The sequence below is a fragment of the Arachis stenosperma genome, chromosome 6, assembly GCF_014773155.1.
Source record: "Arachis stenosperma cultivar V10309 chromosome 6, arast.V10309.gnm1.PFL2, whole genome shotgun sequence".
Lineage (NCBI taxonomy): Eukaryota > Viridiplantae > Streptophyta > Magnoliopsida > Fabales > Fabaceae > Arachis > Arachis stenosperma.
The window spans coordinates 127933789-127952493 of NC_080382.1; the positions used below are offsets into that span (position 1 = coordinate 127933789).

General features: G+C 40.3%; 4 protein-coding genes across 4 annotated transcripts; 2 read left to right on the plus strand and 2 right to left on the minus strand.

The window, feature by feature from the left end:
- Positions 1–3972: 3972 nt before the first annotated feature.
- LOC130935662 (uncharacterized) lies at positions 3973–7245 on the minus strand. The gene is made up of 7 exons (XM_057865511.1): positions 6930–7245; positions 6772–6815; positions 6312–6369; positions 5622–5715; positions 4968–5052; positions 4823–4888; positions 3973–4302 (listed from the first exon to the last, which is right to left on the minus strand). The coding sequence occupies exons 1-7, from the start codon at positions 7018–7020 to the stop codon at positions 4189–4191; spliced, it is 552 nt and encodes a 183-aa protein (XP_057721494.1). The 5' UTR covers positions 7021–7245; the 3' UTR covers positions 3973–4188.
- A 215-nt stretch (positions 7246–7460) lies between these two features.
- LOC130935661 (ribonucleoside-diphosphate reductase small chain) lies at positions 7461–8697 on the minus strand. Its single transcript, XM_057865510.1, has one exon. The coding sequence runs from the start codon at positions 8545–8547 to the stop codon at positions 7558–7560; it is 990 nt and encodes a 329-aa protein (XP_057721493.1). The 5' UTR covers positions 8548–8697; the 3' UTR covers positions 7461–7557.
- Positions 8698–9247: 550 nt separating this feature from the next.
- Positions 9248–10015, plus strand: LOC130934584 (putative fasciclin-like arabinogalactan protein 20). Its single transcript, XM_057864143.1, has one exon. The coding sequence runs from the start codon at positions 9248–9250 to the stop codon at positions 10013–10015; it is 768 nt and encodes a 255-aa protein (XP_057720126.1).
- A 2057-nt stretch (positions 10016–12072) lies between these two features.
- Positions 12073–14576, plus strand: LOC130934585 (uncharacterized). The gene is made up of 2 exons (XM_057864144.1): positions 12073–12685; positions 12766–14576. Exons 1-2 carry the CDS (start codon positions 12073–12075, stop codon positions 14574–14576), a joined length of 2424 nt encoding a protein of 807 aa, XP_057720127.1.
- The last annotated feature ends 4129 nt before the right edge of the window (positions 14577–18705 follow it).

An 18705-nucleotide genomic window follows, 5' to 3' on the forward strand; every position in this document is an offset into this window, starting at 1 on the left:
GAGGGTGAAAAGCGCGACATGTGGCCACAAATGACTCGTCAATTGGAGCACCGAAGCAAAAGTTATGGAGGTTTGAAGTTGATAGTGGCTAGAGTTTCATTTCTCCACTCTCTTCACGACCGAACCTCTCTCTCAAAAAGGAAAAAAATGAGTTGTTTTGTGCTAAAACGAGTTCTTATATAGTGTGGACTTAGGTCCACTTGGGCTCGATTCACTCAGTTTATCCCGTTGGCTCAACTTTAAGCTAAAACCTTTAAGATTAGAGCTTTAATTCGTATTCTAATTATTTTCACTTTCTAAATTATAAATTCTAACTTCTTAACATTTTTACTCATAAATTAATTTTCTCACTCACAGTACCAAGTAAATTTAAGCTGGTATAGCTGGCTAAAATACCAGTATGCATTTTTACGTGTATTTTCGCAAAAAAATTATATTTTTCCACTCAAAAAAATTCGCTGAATCCAATTATTATTGTTAAATTTTTAAATTTCTAAGTCTTGATTTTTGACCCCGTTCGGACGCATTTTAACCATTTCAATTTAAAGATTAATTATTCAATTAAATTCTTTTATAATTTTTTGGGATCTTACACTAGTAAAACTCCTGCTGCTCTTTTCACTCCTCTAGGTAATTATAAATGGTATTTTGATTCCGATTGCTTTCATCACATGTCTCCTTTGCGTCATTTTTTTCATCTTTGTCTGTCACTATAAATGTACCTTCTGTCAATACTACTAATGATTCCTTCTTGCATGCGACATATAAGGATTTTATTTTACAATCAAATCTTAATCTCTCTGATACTTATATTACTCAAAAATTAAACTTTAATCTTATTTCTGTTGGTCAATTTGCTGGTTTCGATTTTGATGTCAATTTTTCTATTTCTGGTTGTCATGTGCAGGATCATCAGACGAGACAAATCTTCGGGACTGGACGTAAGGTCGGAAGGTTGTTTGACGTCAAATCTTTGTGTTATTTTTTCTCCATCTAACATTCATTTGTGTCATCACCATCTTGCCCACAGCTCCTTAGAAAAATTACGTCCTCTTGTGTCTAAGAGTATTTTAAGTCAAGTTAATAATGAGTATTTTTATTTCATTTCTTGTCAAACTGCAAAACAACTAGCTTTATCTTTTCATAATAATTCATCTCTTACTTGCTCTCCTTTTGATCTTATCCACTCTGATGTTTAGGGACCCGCTCCCACCGCTTCTATAGGATGAGCTCGATACTTTGTATTTTTTATTAATGATTATTCAAGTTTTACTTGTGTTTACTTGATGACTAATCGTCATGAGCTGCCTCAGATTTATATTGACTTTGTCACTATGATTAAAACTCAGTTTTCCAAGGTCATTAAAGTTTTTCAACGCGATAATGCTATGGAATACCTTGACTCTAAACTTTTGAATTTTCTTGCTAAATAGGTACTTTATTTGAGTTTTCTTGCCCTAGTACGTCTCAACAAAATGGACGGGCTAAACGCAAACACTGTCACATTCTTAACTCTGATCGTGCAATGCTTGTTTCTTCTTCGTATCCTGAGCGTACTTAGGGTGAAGCTATTCTACTGTTGTCCATGTTATCAATAGACTTCTTTCTTCTATCTTTGATAACATTACTTTCTTTGAGCATCTTTATCATACTTCTCTATATTACAACTCTCTTTGAGTTTTTTGTTATGTCTGTTTTATTCTTCTTTAACCTCATGAACATAATAAATTTGAACCTCGAGCTCGCATGTGTTGTTTTCTTTGTTATGGCACTGAACACAAGAATTATCGTTGTTGGGATCTTCTCTCTAGACGTATTCGTATATCTCGTCATGTTGTATTCTGGGAGCATCACATGTTTTCTAGGTTCTCCTCATTTGAGTCTATTCCTTCTACTCAGTCATCATTTTTTACTAACTCCAATGTTGATCTTTTTCCTAGTGATGATTCTACAGCTTCTATCTCAAGTCAACCTCTCGATTCTCCTACTCTTCTGCCTTCTCCATCTCCTGATGATTCTAGACTAGACGATGATCCTGCTCCTGCTGTTATGCCTCCTCCCTCCAATCATTCTTCTAGAATAAGAAATTTACCTTCTCATATTCTTGATTATCATTGTTTTTCTATTATTCTTCATCACCATGAACCTAAGTCATTCCGAGAAGTCTCCACAAATCCAAATTAGTAGTAAACAATGCAAGAAGAAATCCAGGCACTTGAAAAAATACACACTTGGAACTTAGTTGACCCTCATTCTGATAATGAATATGTGGGTAGTAGATGGGTATACAAGATCAAGACTCGCTCTGATGATTCTATTAACCATTATGAGGCACGATTGGTTGCTCAAGGATGTATGCAAGAGTATGGTATTGATTATGAAGATACCTTTGCTCCTGTTGCTCGTCTCACATATGTTCACGCTCTCATTGCCATTGCTGCTGTCATAAAATGGTCTCTTAGTCAGATGGATGTGAAGAATGCATTTCTTAATGGGGATTTGAAAAGGAAGGTGTATATGAAACCACGTCCGGGATATCCTTGTTCTTATAACAAAGTCTGTCTCCTTCGTAAGGCACTTTATGGTCTTAAGTAAGCTCCTCGTGAATGGTTTGAAAAGTTTAGCACCACTATATGCAATCTCCGTTTTACTTGCAGCCCTCATAAGAATTCTCTCTTTATTCGTAAAAGTGAATGTGGAGTTGTTCTTCTACTTTTGTATGTTGATGACATGATCATTACTGGAGATGATATTGATGGTATCTCTGTTCTTAAAGCATCCTTTCACTACACGTTTGAGATGAAAGATCTTGGTTCTCTCAATTATTTTCTGGCCTTAAAGTCATATCGTCAGATAACAGCATCTATCTCTTTCAAGCTAAGTATACTTCTAATCCTTTTTCTCAAGTCAGAACAAAAAATAGTCGCACAGAGTCTACTACTCTTGAGCCTAATGTTCGGTTTAGTCCTATGGATGGCACTATTTTAGATAATCCTACTATTTATCGATAATTAGTTGGAGGTCTCATCTACTTGACTGTCACATGACCAGACATCGCCTATCCAGTTCATGTTCTTAGCTAGTTCTTGTCAGCTCCTCATACTACTCACTATGCTGTAGTTCTTCGCATTCTTTGCTACATCAAATGTACTTTGTTTCATAGTCTTCGTTTTTCTTCCTATTCATCTTTAACCCTTCAAGCGTATTCAGATGCTGATTGGGCTGGTCATCCCACTGATCATCATTCTACCATTGGTTATTATTTATTTCTTGGTGACTCTCTTATTTCCTAGCAAGCCAAGAAGCAAACGTTTACTGCTCGATCAAGTACCGAAGCTGAATACCGTGATCTCACTGACACCACTGTTGAGGTTGTCTCAATTCGTTAGCTTCTTGAAGACTTGGGTGCCATTCAATCATCCCTAATTGATGTTTATTGTGACAATCGCCGTGCTATTCAAATTGCCAATAATGATGTTTTTCATGAACACACCAAACACATTGAGATTAATTGTCATTTTGTCCAACGTCTCTTTATTGATGTTGTTCATCTCGTAGTTGTTGCGACTCTAAATTAGACTGCTGATATCTTCAAAAAGGTTCACCATCCTACTCATTTTCGAACTCTAGTGTCCAAACTCAAGATGGTATCCTTAACTCCACTTGAATTTGAGGAGAGATGTTAGAGTATAATTAGAGCTAATTTAATTATTTAGCATCAATCATATTTATTTAGCATATTTATATATTTATTATAGGTTATTATACTTTTATTATTTTAATTCTTCTAACAAACATCTACATAAACCCTTATATATTGTATCATCAAAACATACTTGATAAGTCACATTACTTTTCTTTAGTTTGCTTTCCATTTTCTAACACATACAATACTAATTTAAAAATTTTTTATTAGGGATTCACTACGAGGTAGGGAAAAAAGTTAGCGTAAAAAAAAAAAACAATAATAAGTTAATAACCAAGTTCCCAATAAAATACTAGATAGTAGATAGAGAAGAAATGCAGTAAGTGCTTCAAATTGTACAAAAATTTATCCGAGTGTTAGCTAAATTGACTAAATAATACATCTTGTGGATTGTGTCATTGTGGACAATACCAAAACCAAAAAGGCATGTGTCATGTGAAAGCCACACTTGAATCAAACATGTCTCAGCAAGTCTTCTGGATCTACCTTGGCTTGAACACAGGGGAGACCTTCCTCTGAACAAACTCTTCAATCACCTCAGGTGACAAAATTGACGTCTCGCTCTCATAATCGCCATTTTCCATCTGCTGGTGTAACTGGCAGAACAGAAAAAGAACATGCATATATGAGTTTTATTTTCTGCTACTTTTAAGTAACATACTTAACCTTTTTACAGAGGGATATCTTGTGAATAAGCCAAGCCAACTTGAAATAGTCTAATGTTACATAAATAATATTTATATCAACACAGACATCATACTCTGACAGTTCACCAAGAACCACAATAAAATGAATCATGTAATTTGGAAGAAGTGACCCGATAACGCATATACAATAAAATTAAATATGAGCATATATATTACAAATCAGGTTTGACATTCAAGTATTATTCTAGATCATCCCAAGAAGTCAGCATAATAAACCATTATGTGTGACAAGATGATGCAATATAACTGGTATATAGGTGCTGCAAACAATTTACATCATAAAAATTACCGTAATAAGATTCAGAGTTGATGTATCGAATGATAACCACTTATATACTTTTCTAATCACTTATCACCATTCACCAGCATGATTCAACATAAATTCTCTACTTTGGAATCAGTGTTTTACCTTCTCAAGGATAGCCGATTGATCGTCCAAGTGAAATTTCCGCATGTACTTCAGCATCTCCAGTTGCTGTATGAATTTGTTTTGGTATTTTAGAAGTGTACACAGTAAACAGATTCTAAAATTGTGGGAATTAAATATATTTTACCAGTTCCTGAAGCTTTTGTTGATTTTTCAGTTTTTCTGCAAATTCTTCTTCTCCAAGCTCTGCTTCATCACAGGCCATCTCTTCTCTACCATATCATTTTCATATCGAAGTGAAAGGCCATTTTGCAAAAATTAACTACTTACTGATCTATCTATGGCAGCCATAAGAGTGACATATGTGAAGCCTACCAGATAATCTCTCTTGTAAAGGAGAACAGAAACACTGAAACTACTAAAGCAAGCAGATGATAATCATGACTAACTGAATCCAGTTTTCACACTGTCAAAAACTCCCCACTTAATAAATCGCTGGTAATGTAGCATAAATGTTTTCCAATTTTTCCGAAGTTATTACAACTCAGAGCTAGACAAGAAAGAGACATGGAATGGCCATGCTCTATCTATGAACCACACACATTATTTAAGCAGGTGTCCACATATGCAGTCCTGACTCCCACAGAAAAATATACCATAAACATCATCTTTTATAATATGGGGGGAAAATGGATGTTATAAACATCAAAGGATTCTCAAGAAAAAATTAGGTGAAGTTTACGCAAATGTCCATGGTAACATAGAACTCTGTAGTTTGTACATAATTTGTTCTAATAATCAAAGAAACAGCTCTACATGTAGAAGGAGAAAGGGTACTTACTTTGCAAGGAACTTATAAAATTGAATTACCAAATCCCGATCATTCTCATACACAGTAGTAATTTGTCCAAGGCATGCAATACCAAAGCTTGGATCTGTCATAAAAATAATATCATGTTAGGTACTAGATTCGAAATGGGCCTTAAATACTCAACACTAATATCATTCTTCCATGGCTGGTTCCTAGTGAGTGTTATCAATACTCAACACTAATATTTCTAGATTATATCTGTGGTTTCTTAGCAAATACAACAATTCTGATTAATACTTGTAAAATACACAAATTGCTGTTGCTTGATTGAGTCCCATGTATGAACATTTCTTTTTGACAACACAATTTCAGCATAAATTACCATCAAGTTTGGCTAAGAAAATAAAAGAAATATCTAGGTTTCTCCACATTCTTACATATCAGAGGAAAAGACATGTAGGGTGGCTTTTTTGCAAATAATTTTAATAAATAATAACAAAAAAAAGAAACAGATGAATACGGGATGATTTGTTAGGCAGACAAGCATCTAGTATTAGCGGCAAAGATATGTAGGATAGCTGGTGTTGCTGCAGTTTGCACTAAGCTGAATTTACTTAAATTATTATATAATGATGTCACTGATTAACATGAAAAATAAGGCACCAATATTCAGTAACAAACATACTCTATCAGAAATTCAGAATACATCAAAAAACCTACCAATACCCATCTCCAAAAATATCTCTTCCTGTATTGCGGTAGTCATAGCAACAGCTTCCTGATAATCAATCATAGTAAAAGAAATTTAAGAATCCCACAATTCACAAAATGCCAGCTAAAAACAAACAAACATACTAGTACTTGTGGTTTATTTGACACAATCATACAAACATGAGTCCTCAAAATAGAAAATCAGCACAAGCACAGACAGATTATATAGTTATTTTGTTTAGTTGTACTCTTTACAATTTCAGCTACAAGAAAATCAACCAATAAGCCTTGTTAAGATGCTTAAAAGATAAAAAGGGAAGTTCAATTCTGTCCATAAATTTTCTTCTTCAGAACCCATTATCAATATAACTCCAAATATAGCAAAAGAATCAGATTGCCCAATTTAAACCAAGCAAAAGACCATAAATTTGTCTATCATTTCTCCCAAAATGAAGCCGAAGAAATTCACCTGCTTATCATTATGTACGGCATCTGCAATTCTTTTCTTCACGTCTGCAAAGCACAAACAAGACCAAATTGCAAAGAAATCAAAATTCAAGGCGCTACGGAATCCAATTAATGAACTTGAAACAACAAAACCTGAAAGATAAGAACAGAAGTAAATACCAGGTTGAGAAGTAAGGAAATTGAATCGATCAAAAACTTGCAAGAGCTGTTCTCTGGACATCATCTCAGTGCTCTGTAGCTCAGCGGCCATTGAAGACGCTCACAACCACAGACACCTCTCTTGCTAAGAAATAGGAATGGGGGCCACAATGTTTACACCCGAAAACATTAGCACTATTTATTTATTTATTTATTTATTCCCTTGTATTTCATTATATCGTACTGTCTCTAAATAATAACAGTCGCATTTCATTAATTTGCCTCGAACATCAACATTCAAATAAAAGAGACTTCATTTCAAAAACTGAACGAAATCCCATTAAGGAGAAAAAAGAATCATAGTCTTTCCAATAATCAACAGTGATAATATTTTTCGAGAAATTAAGCTAAAAAATAATTATATTATTAGAATACGAATAAAATGCGGTAAACTAAATTTATACTTTATCATTTCGCCAGCCATAATATTACAGACAAAACAATTTAAAAAAAAAAAGGAACCTATGGCTAAAGGAGTTAAAGCACATAAACCTAATCTAAAACCGGGAACGGGAATACAATATATCAGACATATTAAATAACAGAGTAAAGGAAAATTAGAGCATATATAAAGTGATCCAGGTGTTATTTAAAAGTCCTCATCCATCTTGAACACGTGGACACCACCGTGACCGTTCAAGCTTGACATAACCGAAGCCTTCTGGTACTCCCCAACACGCTTTTCAAAGAAGTTGGTCTTCCCCTGAAGCGAAATAAGCTCCATCCAATCAAAAGGGTTCTGAACATTGTACACCTTCTTGCACCCAAGCGCCACCAGCAACCGATCTGCAACGAACTCAATATACTGACTCATCAGGTCTCCGTTCATTCCTACCAACGCGCAAGGAAGCGCGTCGCACACAAACTCCCTCTCTATATCCACGGCGTCCTTCACGATCCCCTTCACACGCTCCTCAGGGAGCTTCTTCCTCAGAAGAGAGTACAGCAAGCACGCGAAATCGCAGTGGAGGCCTTCATCTCGCGAGATCAACTCGTTCGAGAAGGTTAAACCTGGCATTAACCCGCGCTTTTTCAGCCAAAATATCGAGCAGAAGCTCCCGGAGAAGAAGATCCCTTCGACGCAGGCGAACGCGACGATGCGTTCCGCGAACGATTCTGAGCCATCGATCCATCGTAGGGCCCACTCGGCTTTCTTCTTTACGCAAGGAACGGTCTCAATTGCGTGGAAGAGACGATTCTTCTCTGATGAGTCTTTGATGTAAGTTTCGAGAAGGAGGCTGTACATCTCTGAGTGGATGTTCTCGATTGCGATCTGGAAGCCGTAGAAGGCGCGTGCCTCGGCGACCTGAACCTCCTTCATGAACCTTCCGGCGAGATTCTCCAGGACGATGCCGTCGGATGCGGCGAAGAAGGCAAGGACGTGAGTGATAAAGTGGCGCTCGCCGTCGGTGAGAGATTCCCAGTGGCGGAGGTCGCCGGAAAGGTCAACTTCCTCCGCTGTCCAGAACGATGCCTCCGCTTTCTTGTACATTTCCCATATCTCAGGGTATTGGATTGGGAACATGCAGAATCTGTCAGGGTTTGGAGCAAGGAGTGGCTCTTCTGGAATTGCAGGCATGATTGGAAATGGAGATAGGGATGAAGAGAATATAGTTCTATTTATGGTGTGTTGGTGAATGGTGACGGAATATGGTGGATGAGGGGGTTTAAATAAATAGTGGGCGATGAAGGGTTTGGGATATTTTTTCCATTTTTTGGAAGCAAGATTTTGAATTGGATGAAAATAGGAGCGGGGATTTTAAAATTTTTGGAGTGGTGTGCTTGGGAAGCTTGCGGGAGAAGACGAATTCGTGGGGCAATTAGGGGAAATCATGTGTTGAGTTTTCCGTCCCGTTGCAAAATTACCGTTGGGGGTAGTGTGTGTAGAGAGTTACGCCGTTTGTGTGTATGATGAATAAAGGGGTAATGTTGTCTTTGGGCAGCGTGAATTTTGAATTGGAATTTTGGTCGGAAATTTGAGTTGGCGCCATTCAGAGGGTTTGAAATTAAACACAATAAAAATAAAAATGAAAATAAATGACAAAAATTCAAGAAAAGAGTGCGGCGTACGCTTCATTCCCTCTCCCACCTATTTTCTATTTTCTATTATCCCGCTAAAATTTCCATTCCACTTCACTCATCTACCATCGCACATTCGCACCAAAGCCTCACCTCAATTCTCTTTGCAAGAAAATCAAAGAAGCAGTAAAAAACAAACCTTCCAATTTCCAATTTCTTTCTCAATCTCCAAACTCATTAACCATCTTAAATTCGAAAACATGGAAGAGAAACAACATTCCACCGCATGCAACCTTCTTTACCTCATCACCTATTTCACCCTCCTCCTCCTCCCCACTGCCGCAACCACCGCCACCGACATCAACGTCCTCCGATGCCTCATCCTCCTCCAAAGGCTCCCAATCGAAAACATCTCGTCTCTCCCACCAAACTTCATCTTTCCCACCCTCAACAGAACCCCCCCTCTCGATGTAAATGGATTTATCGAAAGAAACTACTATGTGTCCGAAACCTCCCTCTTCCCCACCACATCCTTACCCTACTTTGCCATCGACAATAGCTTCTTCAACATATCCCCAGTTCCAGAAATATCCCTCCTCGAACCCGTCCGCAATAACGCTGATCCGTTTGCCGCCGTAGCTCGCGTCTTAAAAGATTATGGCTGCTCCTGTATGGCCACGTTTCTTGATGCTCAGCTGTCTAAAGAGTACCGTAACGGCACCAATTTCACGATCTTTGCGCCGTTAGACGTGGCGTTTCCTGAAGCCGTCAAGAGGAACATCAGCTATTACTCCGCGATCTTCCGCAAGCACGTCGTGCCGAGGCTGCTTACGTGGCGCGACCTGATTAGTCTCCCGGACAACACTCTACTGCCGACGTTATTCTCCAACGATTATTCAATCAGAGTGACGGTTTCATGGATGGTGCGGTATGTCAATGGCGTTTTGGTCGTCGTTCCGGACATGCATCGTAGCGATTTCGTCGTCGTTCATGGAATCCGTAGATTGCTTGATAACACCATAGTGTAACGATGTCGCAGGTGCTAAGCGCTATCTGAAGCTGTATCTGAATGACGCATTTTCAAGAAGTAGCGGAAAGCCGGAACAACGTTTCTTTTCTTTTTACACAATTCTTGATCCTAATTTTTAAGGTTAGGATCTGTATATGCAATTGATCGAGAATACCTGAATCCGTTATAGGTTTTTACTGGATTTGTATATGTCTATACGTATATACAATTGTGTGTGCAAATTTACAATGTGCAGTTTTCTGTGAATAGCTTTAAAAGCAATATGGATCTGTTTTCAATTTGAATATTTTGAGATATTGCAATCTGTTATCTTTAGCATTTCAAACTTGCATATCTGAAATATGCACATGGATCAGTCACTAATCTTTAGCAGTATACAAATGATTTTTTATTAAGCACAACAATTTGGATGCATTTTTTAGGGATCTGTATAGCATGGTCTGTTTGTTATTCCAAGTTCTGATCCTAATCTCTCCAGATCACGAGACCACACTGAACCAATGCTTCCTCTGAAGTAATAGTAGGATTAGTCCCTTGAAAGCAACAAGCTTTAATCGATGCCTTAAAGAATTACTCTTAATAGGGCATTTACCATAGCATACCATTGATTGATAAGGTTAGTAACTGAATAACTAGAACCAACATATATAGTTCCAAAGCTTTGACTTAAGCAGTTTCTGAACCACTTAGAAAATGCGTGTTCTAACTTCTATGCATAGTTTTGAAAGCCGATTCGAATCGGTTGGTTGGACTAGTTGACCAAGAACTAGTGGCTGCAACGGCTCAGGCAACAAGGAAAACCGCCTCCTCTGAAAACTGACATCAAACTATTAAATTGGCCAAAAATCGGTCGGTCTGACCAAATTGAGGTTTGGCCGGTTTTTTAAAAACTACTTCAACGACGTTGTTTTGCAAATTTTTAAAAGAAAACACCAAACCCTAATTTAGATTTTCCCTCAACTCTCTCTCCCTAGCCTCTCCAGTCCCAGAACACAGGCTTCCAGCAGAGAAGGAGACTCCATCTCGTTGTCGTTCCTCAACGTCCAGCCACCGCCGCCGTCGTGATCTACACCGCCGCCGACTGCATTGTGCCATCGTCGTCGCAGCGCGTCTGTTCGCCATGATTTCCCGTCTGTTTTGAGATTTTGCATCTGTTCTATGCTTCCGCCGCCTCTGTATCGTGGTGCTTCCGTCATTGTGCTCCCTCTCCATTGCTTGTTCGAGCTTCAGTCCTCTAGCCCTTATTTCTGCTCTAGCTTGCTATTTTTGCGCCGTGCTTACGCCTCTGCTTTTGTTGAGCTTTTGCTGTGGTATCACTGTGCTTCCGCCACTGTTCAACCCTCATTTGAGCTGCCTCTCTTCGCGTATTCGAAGATTCGAGCTCCAGCATCACCTGTTGGAGCTACAGACGAGTGAAGTGATTTTTTTCTGTTCTTGTTCTTTCTTGTATTTGGGTTGTCGTTAGTTTTCTTTTGCTGTTGTTTTCTAGTTTTTTTTTTGTGACTTGTTGTTTTCTAGTTTTAATTGTTTTAAATATTGTCTAGATGCTAATCTAGGCTCAATAATTTCTATATGGGAATTAGATTGGTGTTTTGCTTAGTAATGGAGGAATAGTGTGTTTTACCCGATGGTGGTTTTATGTTTAACACGCAGGGGCGTGGTGGCTGCGTGGAGTGTCAGGTGAGATGACGTGGCGCAGGATGAGTGAGACACAGTGGCAAAACGTGGAGGCGTGCTAACTCATGACGTGGGGGCGTGATGATGATGTGGCGGAGCAAGAACTAGCCACGCTGGCATCACGTGGGGGCGTGATGATGATGTGGCGGACCAGGATTTGGCCACGCAAGCACCACGTGGGGGCGTGTTGGGGAGCATCACGTGGGGGCGTGATGACGTGGCACGTGGGGGCGTGATGACACGTGGCAGTACGTGATTCGCCTGAGGTAATCAAAACGTGGGGGCGTAGTGAATGCTACCCTCTATATAAGGCAGTGCACAGCTTCATTTTCATTCTGAGGAAGTGTGTGAGTGTTCTTTGAGTGTGTTTTTGGTGTAATGGAGGGTACTACAAACTTGGTAGTGTATCGCGACGGTGAGATAATACGTAATACTCATGAGGGAGTGAGGTTTGTGTGCCAGAATCCGTTTTCGTTTGTGGTTCCATGCACCATGACGTTTATGGAACTTCAGAATGGTCTCTGTCAAAGCATGGAGAACGGAACGTTAATGAGAGTGAGCAAAATTCTGTACCGGAATCCGGTTGTAGTTTTTGGTGGTCTAATACAGTTTGATACCATGCCAATTACTGACGAAGTGACTATGCATAATATGTTTCAAATTCACCGGCAGACGCAGATGCGACAGCCACATATTGAGCTGTATGTTGAGTTTGAAACCGTAGAAGCAGAAGGGATTCAAAATGAATTAGAGGTGGAGGATGATAGAGCAGCAGTGTACGAGGGAATGAATAGTGACAGCGAAGAGGACTTCGAAGCTACTTATGAAGCCGGCGACGAAGACGAGGATGGTGATGTGGGAGTTGAGAAAGCAGCTGATAATGTAGTGGTTCACCCATCGATCAGTCAACCGATGAACGTGCCACCTTTTATGCGTGAGTTGGATCTCGACGCCATGCATGCACCGGAGTTTCTGGAATATTCAAACATAGGTACGTGATGACCGAATAATATGTTATCTTTAATATATACTTTGGATTGATTAGTAAACGATGATGGGCACTTTCTGTAGGCGTTGCTGATCCCGAGGACGGAGAGTTCCGGATTGGAGTGGAATACAGTTCTAGAAAGTCGGTCGTGGCAGCAATTAGAAGTTACACTATCGCTAGAGGAGTTGACTACGAAGTGTATGAGTCTGAGCCACAAACGTTCTATGCAAAATGCAAGATGTACGGGCGTGGGTGCGACTGGCTTATCCGAGCCAGCTTGATACGGAAAAAAGGTTGTTGGGAGATACGCAGATACAACGGTAGGCACACGTGCACAACTGGAGTGATTTCACAGGATCATTCCAAGTTGGACTCGGACACAGTTGCTGAGGCTATAAGGCCATTGGTCGAGACTGACCCGTCCATAAAGGTGAAAACTATAATAGCCGAAGTCCAGTCAAGGTTCAACTATACCATCAGTTACCGAAAGGCTTGGTTGGCAAAACAGAAGTCCATAGCGAAAGTTTTCGGTGATTGGGAGGAGAGTTACCAAGCCTTGCCGTGGTGGCTCTCGGTTATGGTTCAGAAGATTCCAGGGTCAGTTGTCCAGATAGAAACACGCCCACTCTACAATGGGAATGAAGAGGCTCAAGGGGTAAAAATACTTCATCGCGTATTTTGGAGTTTCAATCAATGCGTTAGGGCATTCAGGCATTGCAAACCCCTAGTACAGGTTGACGGAACACACCTATATGGAAAGTACAAAGGTACACTTCTGGTCGCTGTTGCACAGGATGGGAACCAGAACATTGTGCCTATTGCTTTTGCTTTAGTGGAAGGGGAGACAGCTGATGCGTGGCACTTCTTTCTAAGGAATCTGCGAATGCATGTTGTCAGAAAAGATGGTGTGGGTATGATCTCGGACCGGCATGAGTCAATTCGGGCAGCGGTAAATCGTTCCGGAAGTGACTGGCAACCTCCAAGAGCATGGTGGATGTTTTGTATAAGGCACATCGGCAGCAACTTCCTACGCGCATTCAAAGTCCCTCACTTGCAGAAGCTTGTGGTCAATATTGGGTATTCAAGAACGGTGGAGGAGTATAACATCAACTATAAGAGGTTGGAAGAGCGAGGTGAGGCATATGCCAGGTGGTGCGATGCCATTGGGCTTAGACATTGGGTATTGGCATTCGACGAGGGACATCGTTGGGGCCATATGACGACGAACCTTGTCGAGTGCATTAACTCAGTGTTGAAGGGTGCCCGTAATCTACCTGTGTTGGCACTAGTTCGAGCAACATATTATCGGTTAAATGAACTTTTTGTGCGGAAGAGTGCTGAGTCTTACGAACGCAAACGTGCGGGATATACTTATTCCGTATTCGCACAGCGGCGGATAGAGGCAAGTATGCAACAGGCTGGGAATATAGTTGTGCACCGTTTTGACAGACGGAATGAAGTATTTGAGGTGCGCAAAATGACTAGCGGAAAGGTGTTAGTCATTGATCTTGCACGACGTACGTGTGACTGTGGGCACTTTCAGGTAGAACGAATACCATGTCGTCATGTTATTGCTTGCTGTGCTAACCAGCGAATCGATTGGCACGTGTATGTGCATGACGTGTACAAGATGACAGAGGTTCGTAAGGTATATAAATTTGAGTTCTCACCGTTAGGTGATGCCGAGACATGGCCTGCGTATGAGGGACCCACATTGGTCGCTAATCCCGCCTTGAGACGAACGACAAAAGGTCGACCAAAATTGACCAGATACTTGAACGAAATGGACTCACGCGACATGCGTGGTCCTCGAATCTGCCGTCTCTGTGGTGCTCAGGGACATAGTCGGAGTCGATGTCCTCAGCGTGCCGGATCGAGTGGTGGGGGGGAATGACTTTTATTTTCATTGTATTTGTATTTTTGAATTTGCATTTTTATAATAAATTTTCTTTCTTGTCTAAGTCGTGTTTGTATTTTTAAATTTGAGATTATCCGTTGATGGTTCAGAACATGATAAACACACAGAACATTAAAATACATTGAAACATAGTATCAAATGGTTCAGAACATGATAATGTTAACATTTACTGCCTTACTGAAACAAACATACATATTTTAACTACAGATAACATCGACCAACATACAGAACATTAAAATACATTGAAACATACTATGAAATGGTTCAGAACATGATAATATTAACATTTACTGCCTTACTGAAGCAAACATACATATTCTAACTACAAATAACATCGACCAACATACAGAACATTAAAATACATTGAAACATACTATCAAATCTTAAAAACCCAACCCGATGCTCACTTCTTACGACCCATCCAGTTCAATGCCTTATCCATCATGCTCAGACCTGGCTTTGACGGAGTATACCTATCAGGTGGATGTCGCCCGTCCGAAGGTCATATGGGTGACCTGCAACTGAGTCACCCATACCTGTCTCTACCCGAGGTGCCGACCCACCCGCCTCAGCTGGATCTGCTGACCCACCCGCCTCTGCTGGATGTGCCGATCCACCTGCCTCTGCTGGAGCGGATGCGCCGGGGTTGTACTCGTCAACAAGTGTGTATGTCCGCCGAAGGAATCCACTATCACACGATGCACCTTCCGACGTGTGGTCGGAAGCAGGATGCTGCAAACCATGTCTCATACCAACTGATGCCCCACGTGGATCAGCTGCTTCCGACGGTGAATGCAGAGCACTAAAATCTGACCAACCACCCAAACTAGCATTGCCCCAATTCTGTAGTTGTTGATCTCCGTGACCGCCGATGGAAAAGTCGAACCAATCATGACCGACTGGAATCGTCAGTACCGGCTGAGAGTGCTGCGAATGGTGGCTGTGCTGAGAGTGATGAGAGTGGTGGCTGGACGCACTCTGGTCCTGTGGCTGAGGTGGCTGTGGTACATAATAAGGAACCGGCTCAAACACTGCATGCTGAGATGGCTGAGGTGGCTCAGGTGGCTCAGGTGGCTGAGGTGCAGGTGGCTTAGGTGGCTGAGGTGCAGGTGCATGAGGAACATACGCCGACAATCTCAGCATATGTCCGAATGAGCGCACGTACCAATCCCGATACTCCGGGGTCGGTATGAAGTCCCATGTCGGAAGGGGGTGTAGATCCCGCATTCGAGTGTTTCGCCTATTGCCCCACTCCGCTATCCAATCCCCAAGCAAAACTGTCCAGTCATAAAGCTGCACTCCGCGAAGAGCCATGCAATGCTGCTCTAGTGGAATGTCCCTAGGTACTCGCGGTGGGGGCTGTGCGAACCCAAACTGACGCATCACTCGATCCGCAGGGTGCCACTCGATACACTCAAACGACAACAACGGAGCAACGATATCACACACATCAAGATGTCTATGTAACTCGACGGGAATGATCATTCCTTGGTACGGCCGCCACTCAAACTGCCACAGATAATTCGAATGTCAGAACCCTAACATTAATCTTTGGATCTAGGATTCATTAAAACCATAAATATTTACCTCCTGCATGTAGTCTATATCATGCCTAAATGTCACAACAGTCTTCTCCAACCACGCTGTACTCCGCTCCGCATGACTCCACCTGAAACATGATACAATGAAAAAATTTATGTCAGTAACCGTAACTGAAACATGCATAATGAATATATTCTCCGACAAGAACCATAAATATTTACCTCATGGCAACTGGTATCTCAGCAGGTGGAAGGATATGCCTCGGTACGGGCGAAATACATGGCATTCGCTCCCATGCCCAAACAAACAACAGGTTAAGAGGACCATCCATCTCCTTCGTATCATATCGTGATGCACGGCATAGTGCTCGGTAAAGATGAGCGAGACATGCTGAACCCCAACTATAAGTATGGATCCGCTCGAAATCGCGAAGCAATGGTAGATACTTCGCATGGGCATATGCGGTCGACTTATCTGTGAATAGGGTCGACTCTAACAGACAGAAAATCTGACATCTCACGTATCTCCTTATAGACTCTTCAGTGTCCAACGGCTCCTCATCTCTGACACTTCGAACCCAACCGAGCTTTATATAGGATTTTGAATTACGACTGAGCACCGGTTGACGACCGAATATTGCCATGCTGTGACTCTGAACGAAATCACTACTACTGTCAGTCCATCCACTCACAGGCTCTCCATCAATTGGTAAGCCAAATATATGTGCGACATCCTCCAATGTCACCGTAACCTCACCCACCGGCAACACAAAAGTGTGAGTCTCCGGCCTCCACCTTTCAACCAGAGCAGCTAACAACGGGTGAGATCCTCTTATCATCCCAATCCTAGATACGTGGTGGAATCCGGTGGCACGTAAGTAGTTTTCAACCCTCGGGTTCCAACTCTGTGGCGGATCCAATTTACGCACCAACAAATTTCTGTTGGGCTGCATCAATAAAATTATATTTGTTATATTACCTATAAATATGCACGTATTAATAATAAACAAATATTAATAATAATATTTACATATTTATTTATTTCAATAATAACAAACAAGCTATATATTTTTTTTTCTGATATTTATTTATTTATTACTTTAACAATGTATTAAACTTTTGAATTTGGTCAACATTTATATTATTTATTTATTTTACTATAGTATTATTTTTATATTTTTATCGTAAAAAAATATATTTTTTTAAAAAATTTTTACTTTGTCGTATTATAAAAAACTATTGTATAACAATTAATTAATTATACACAAAAAAAGTTTATATTTAAAATTAAATTAAATAACAGCAAATTAAATTTTTTAATATTTTTATAACAGCAGAATAATTTAAAATTAACAAAAACAAACTAAATAACATAAAAAATAGAAATAAAAATACACAACCCTTCCGAGCTTATAATTTAGCAACTTACATAGATTGGATGATCCAAATAATTTATAATATGTTCCTCTGGAGCTTTATAATCACGAACCATTCTTTAAAATAAAAATAAAATAATATTTTTTTCCTTCCTTTTTTTTCCACCGGCGGTGAACGGTGAGCAACAAAACAGCCCTCCTTGGAAGAACACTTCTCACCTGTTTATATGGAGCAACAGTAAGCTCTCCTTCCCACTCTCACTAACACTAACACTCTCTATCTATATATTTGTAACGCTAGCTTCGTTTATATAGAGCTTCAAGCCCTGCATGCTGTTTACCGGGGTGAGACATGTCCCCTGCATGCCAGCAGCTTCAGCACGCCCCCCCGTGGTGCATCGGGACTCTGCCACGCCAGCTCCACCATGCCCCTGCGTGGTGCCAGTCACTGCATGTCGGCCACGTCAGCTCGCCCCCGCGTGGTGTGCCACGATGCATTCCGGCCCCGTCATCTCGCCCCTGCGTGGTGAGACACGTTGAATCGTGGCTGGGTCACCACGCCCCTGCGTGTTGACCACCATTTCCACCACCCGGTAAATCCTCCCATCCCCCAATATTCTCCCAATACACCAACACCTTTTCCATAAGAATAATAATTTCCGGCTAATCTAAGTTTATGTTATTTTTTTACATTATTCATTATTTCTTTATGACTTTTTCATTCAACTAAACAAAAAAAATAGTTATTTTCCTTCCAATTTCTTTTCCTCTCATTTCTTTTCTCTCATTTTCCCCTTAAACAAACACACGCTAAGGGCAGAAATAAAAACGAACATGCACAATACTTACTGATACGTCCATCATACTTTGGCCAATAATGCAAAAAATTCGGTTACGAAAACACTAAAAAGCACACTCACTAAATCACTTCAAGCGGTTGTGTATTCCCATATATATTAACATTCAATCTCAGCTATTAATTTACCAACGGATAAAAAGGTTTATCAACATCACTCCATCTTTGTTATCCTAAAAATCACTTATTTCACTAGTTCTCTTTATTATTAAGATTTCATTCTGACTTAAATATTGGAGTATCTTTTGCAGGTATTCCCACTTGAGGTGTTCAACACAAGCCAACCTATAGCTCGTTGAACGAAGGCAACTCGCTGCTCCAAGGAATCGCTA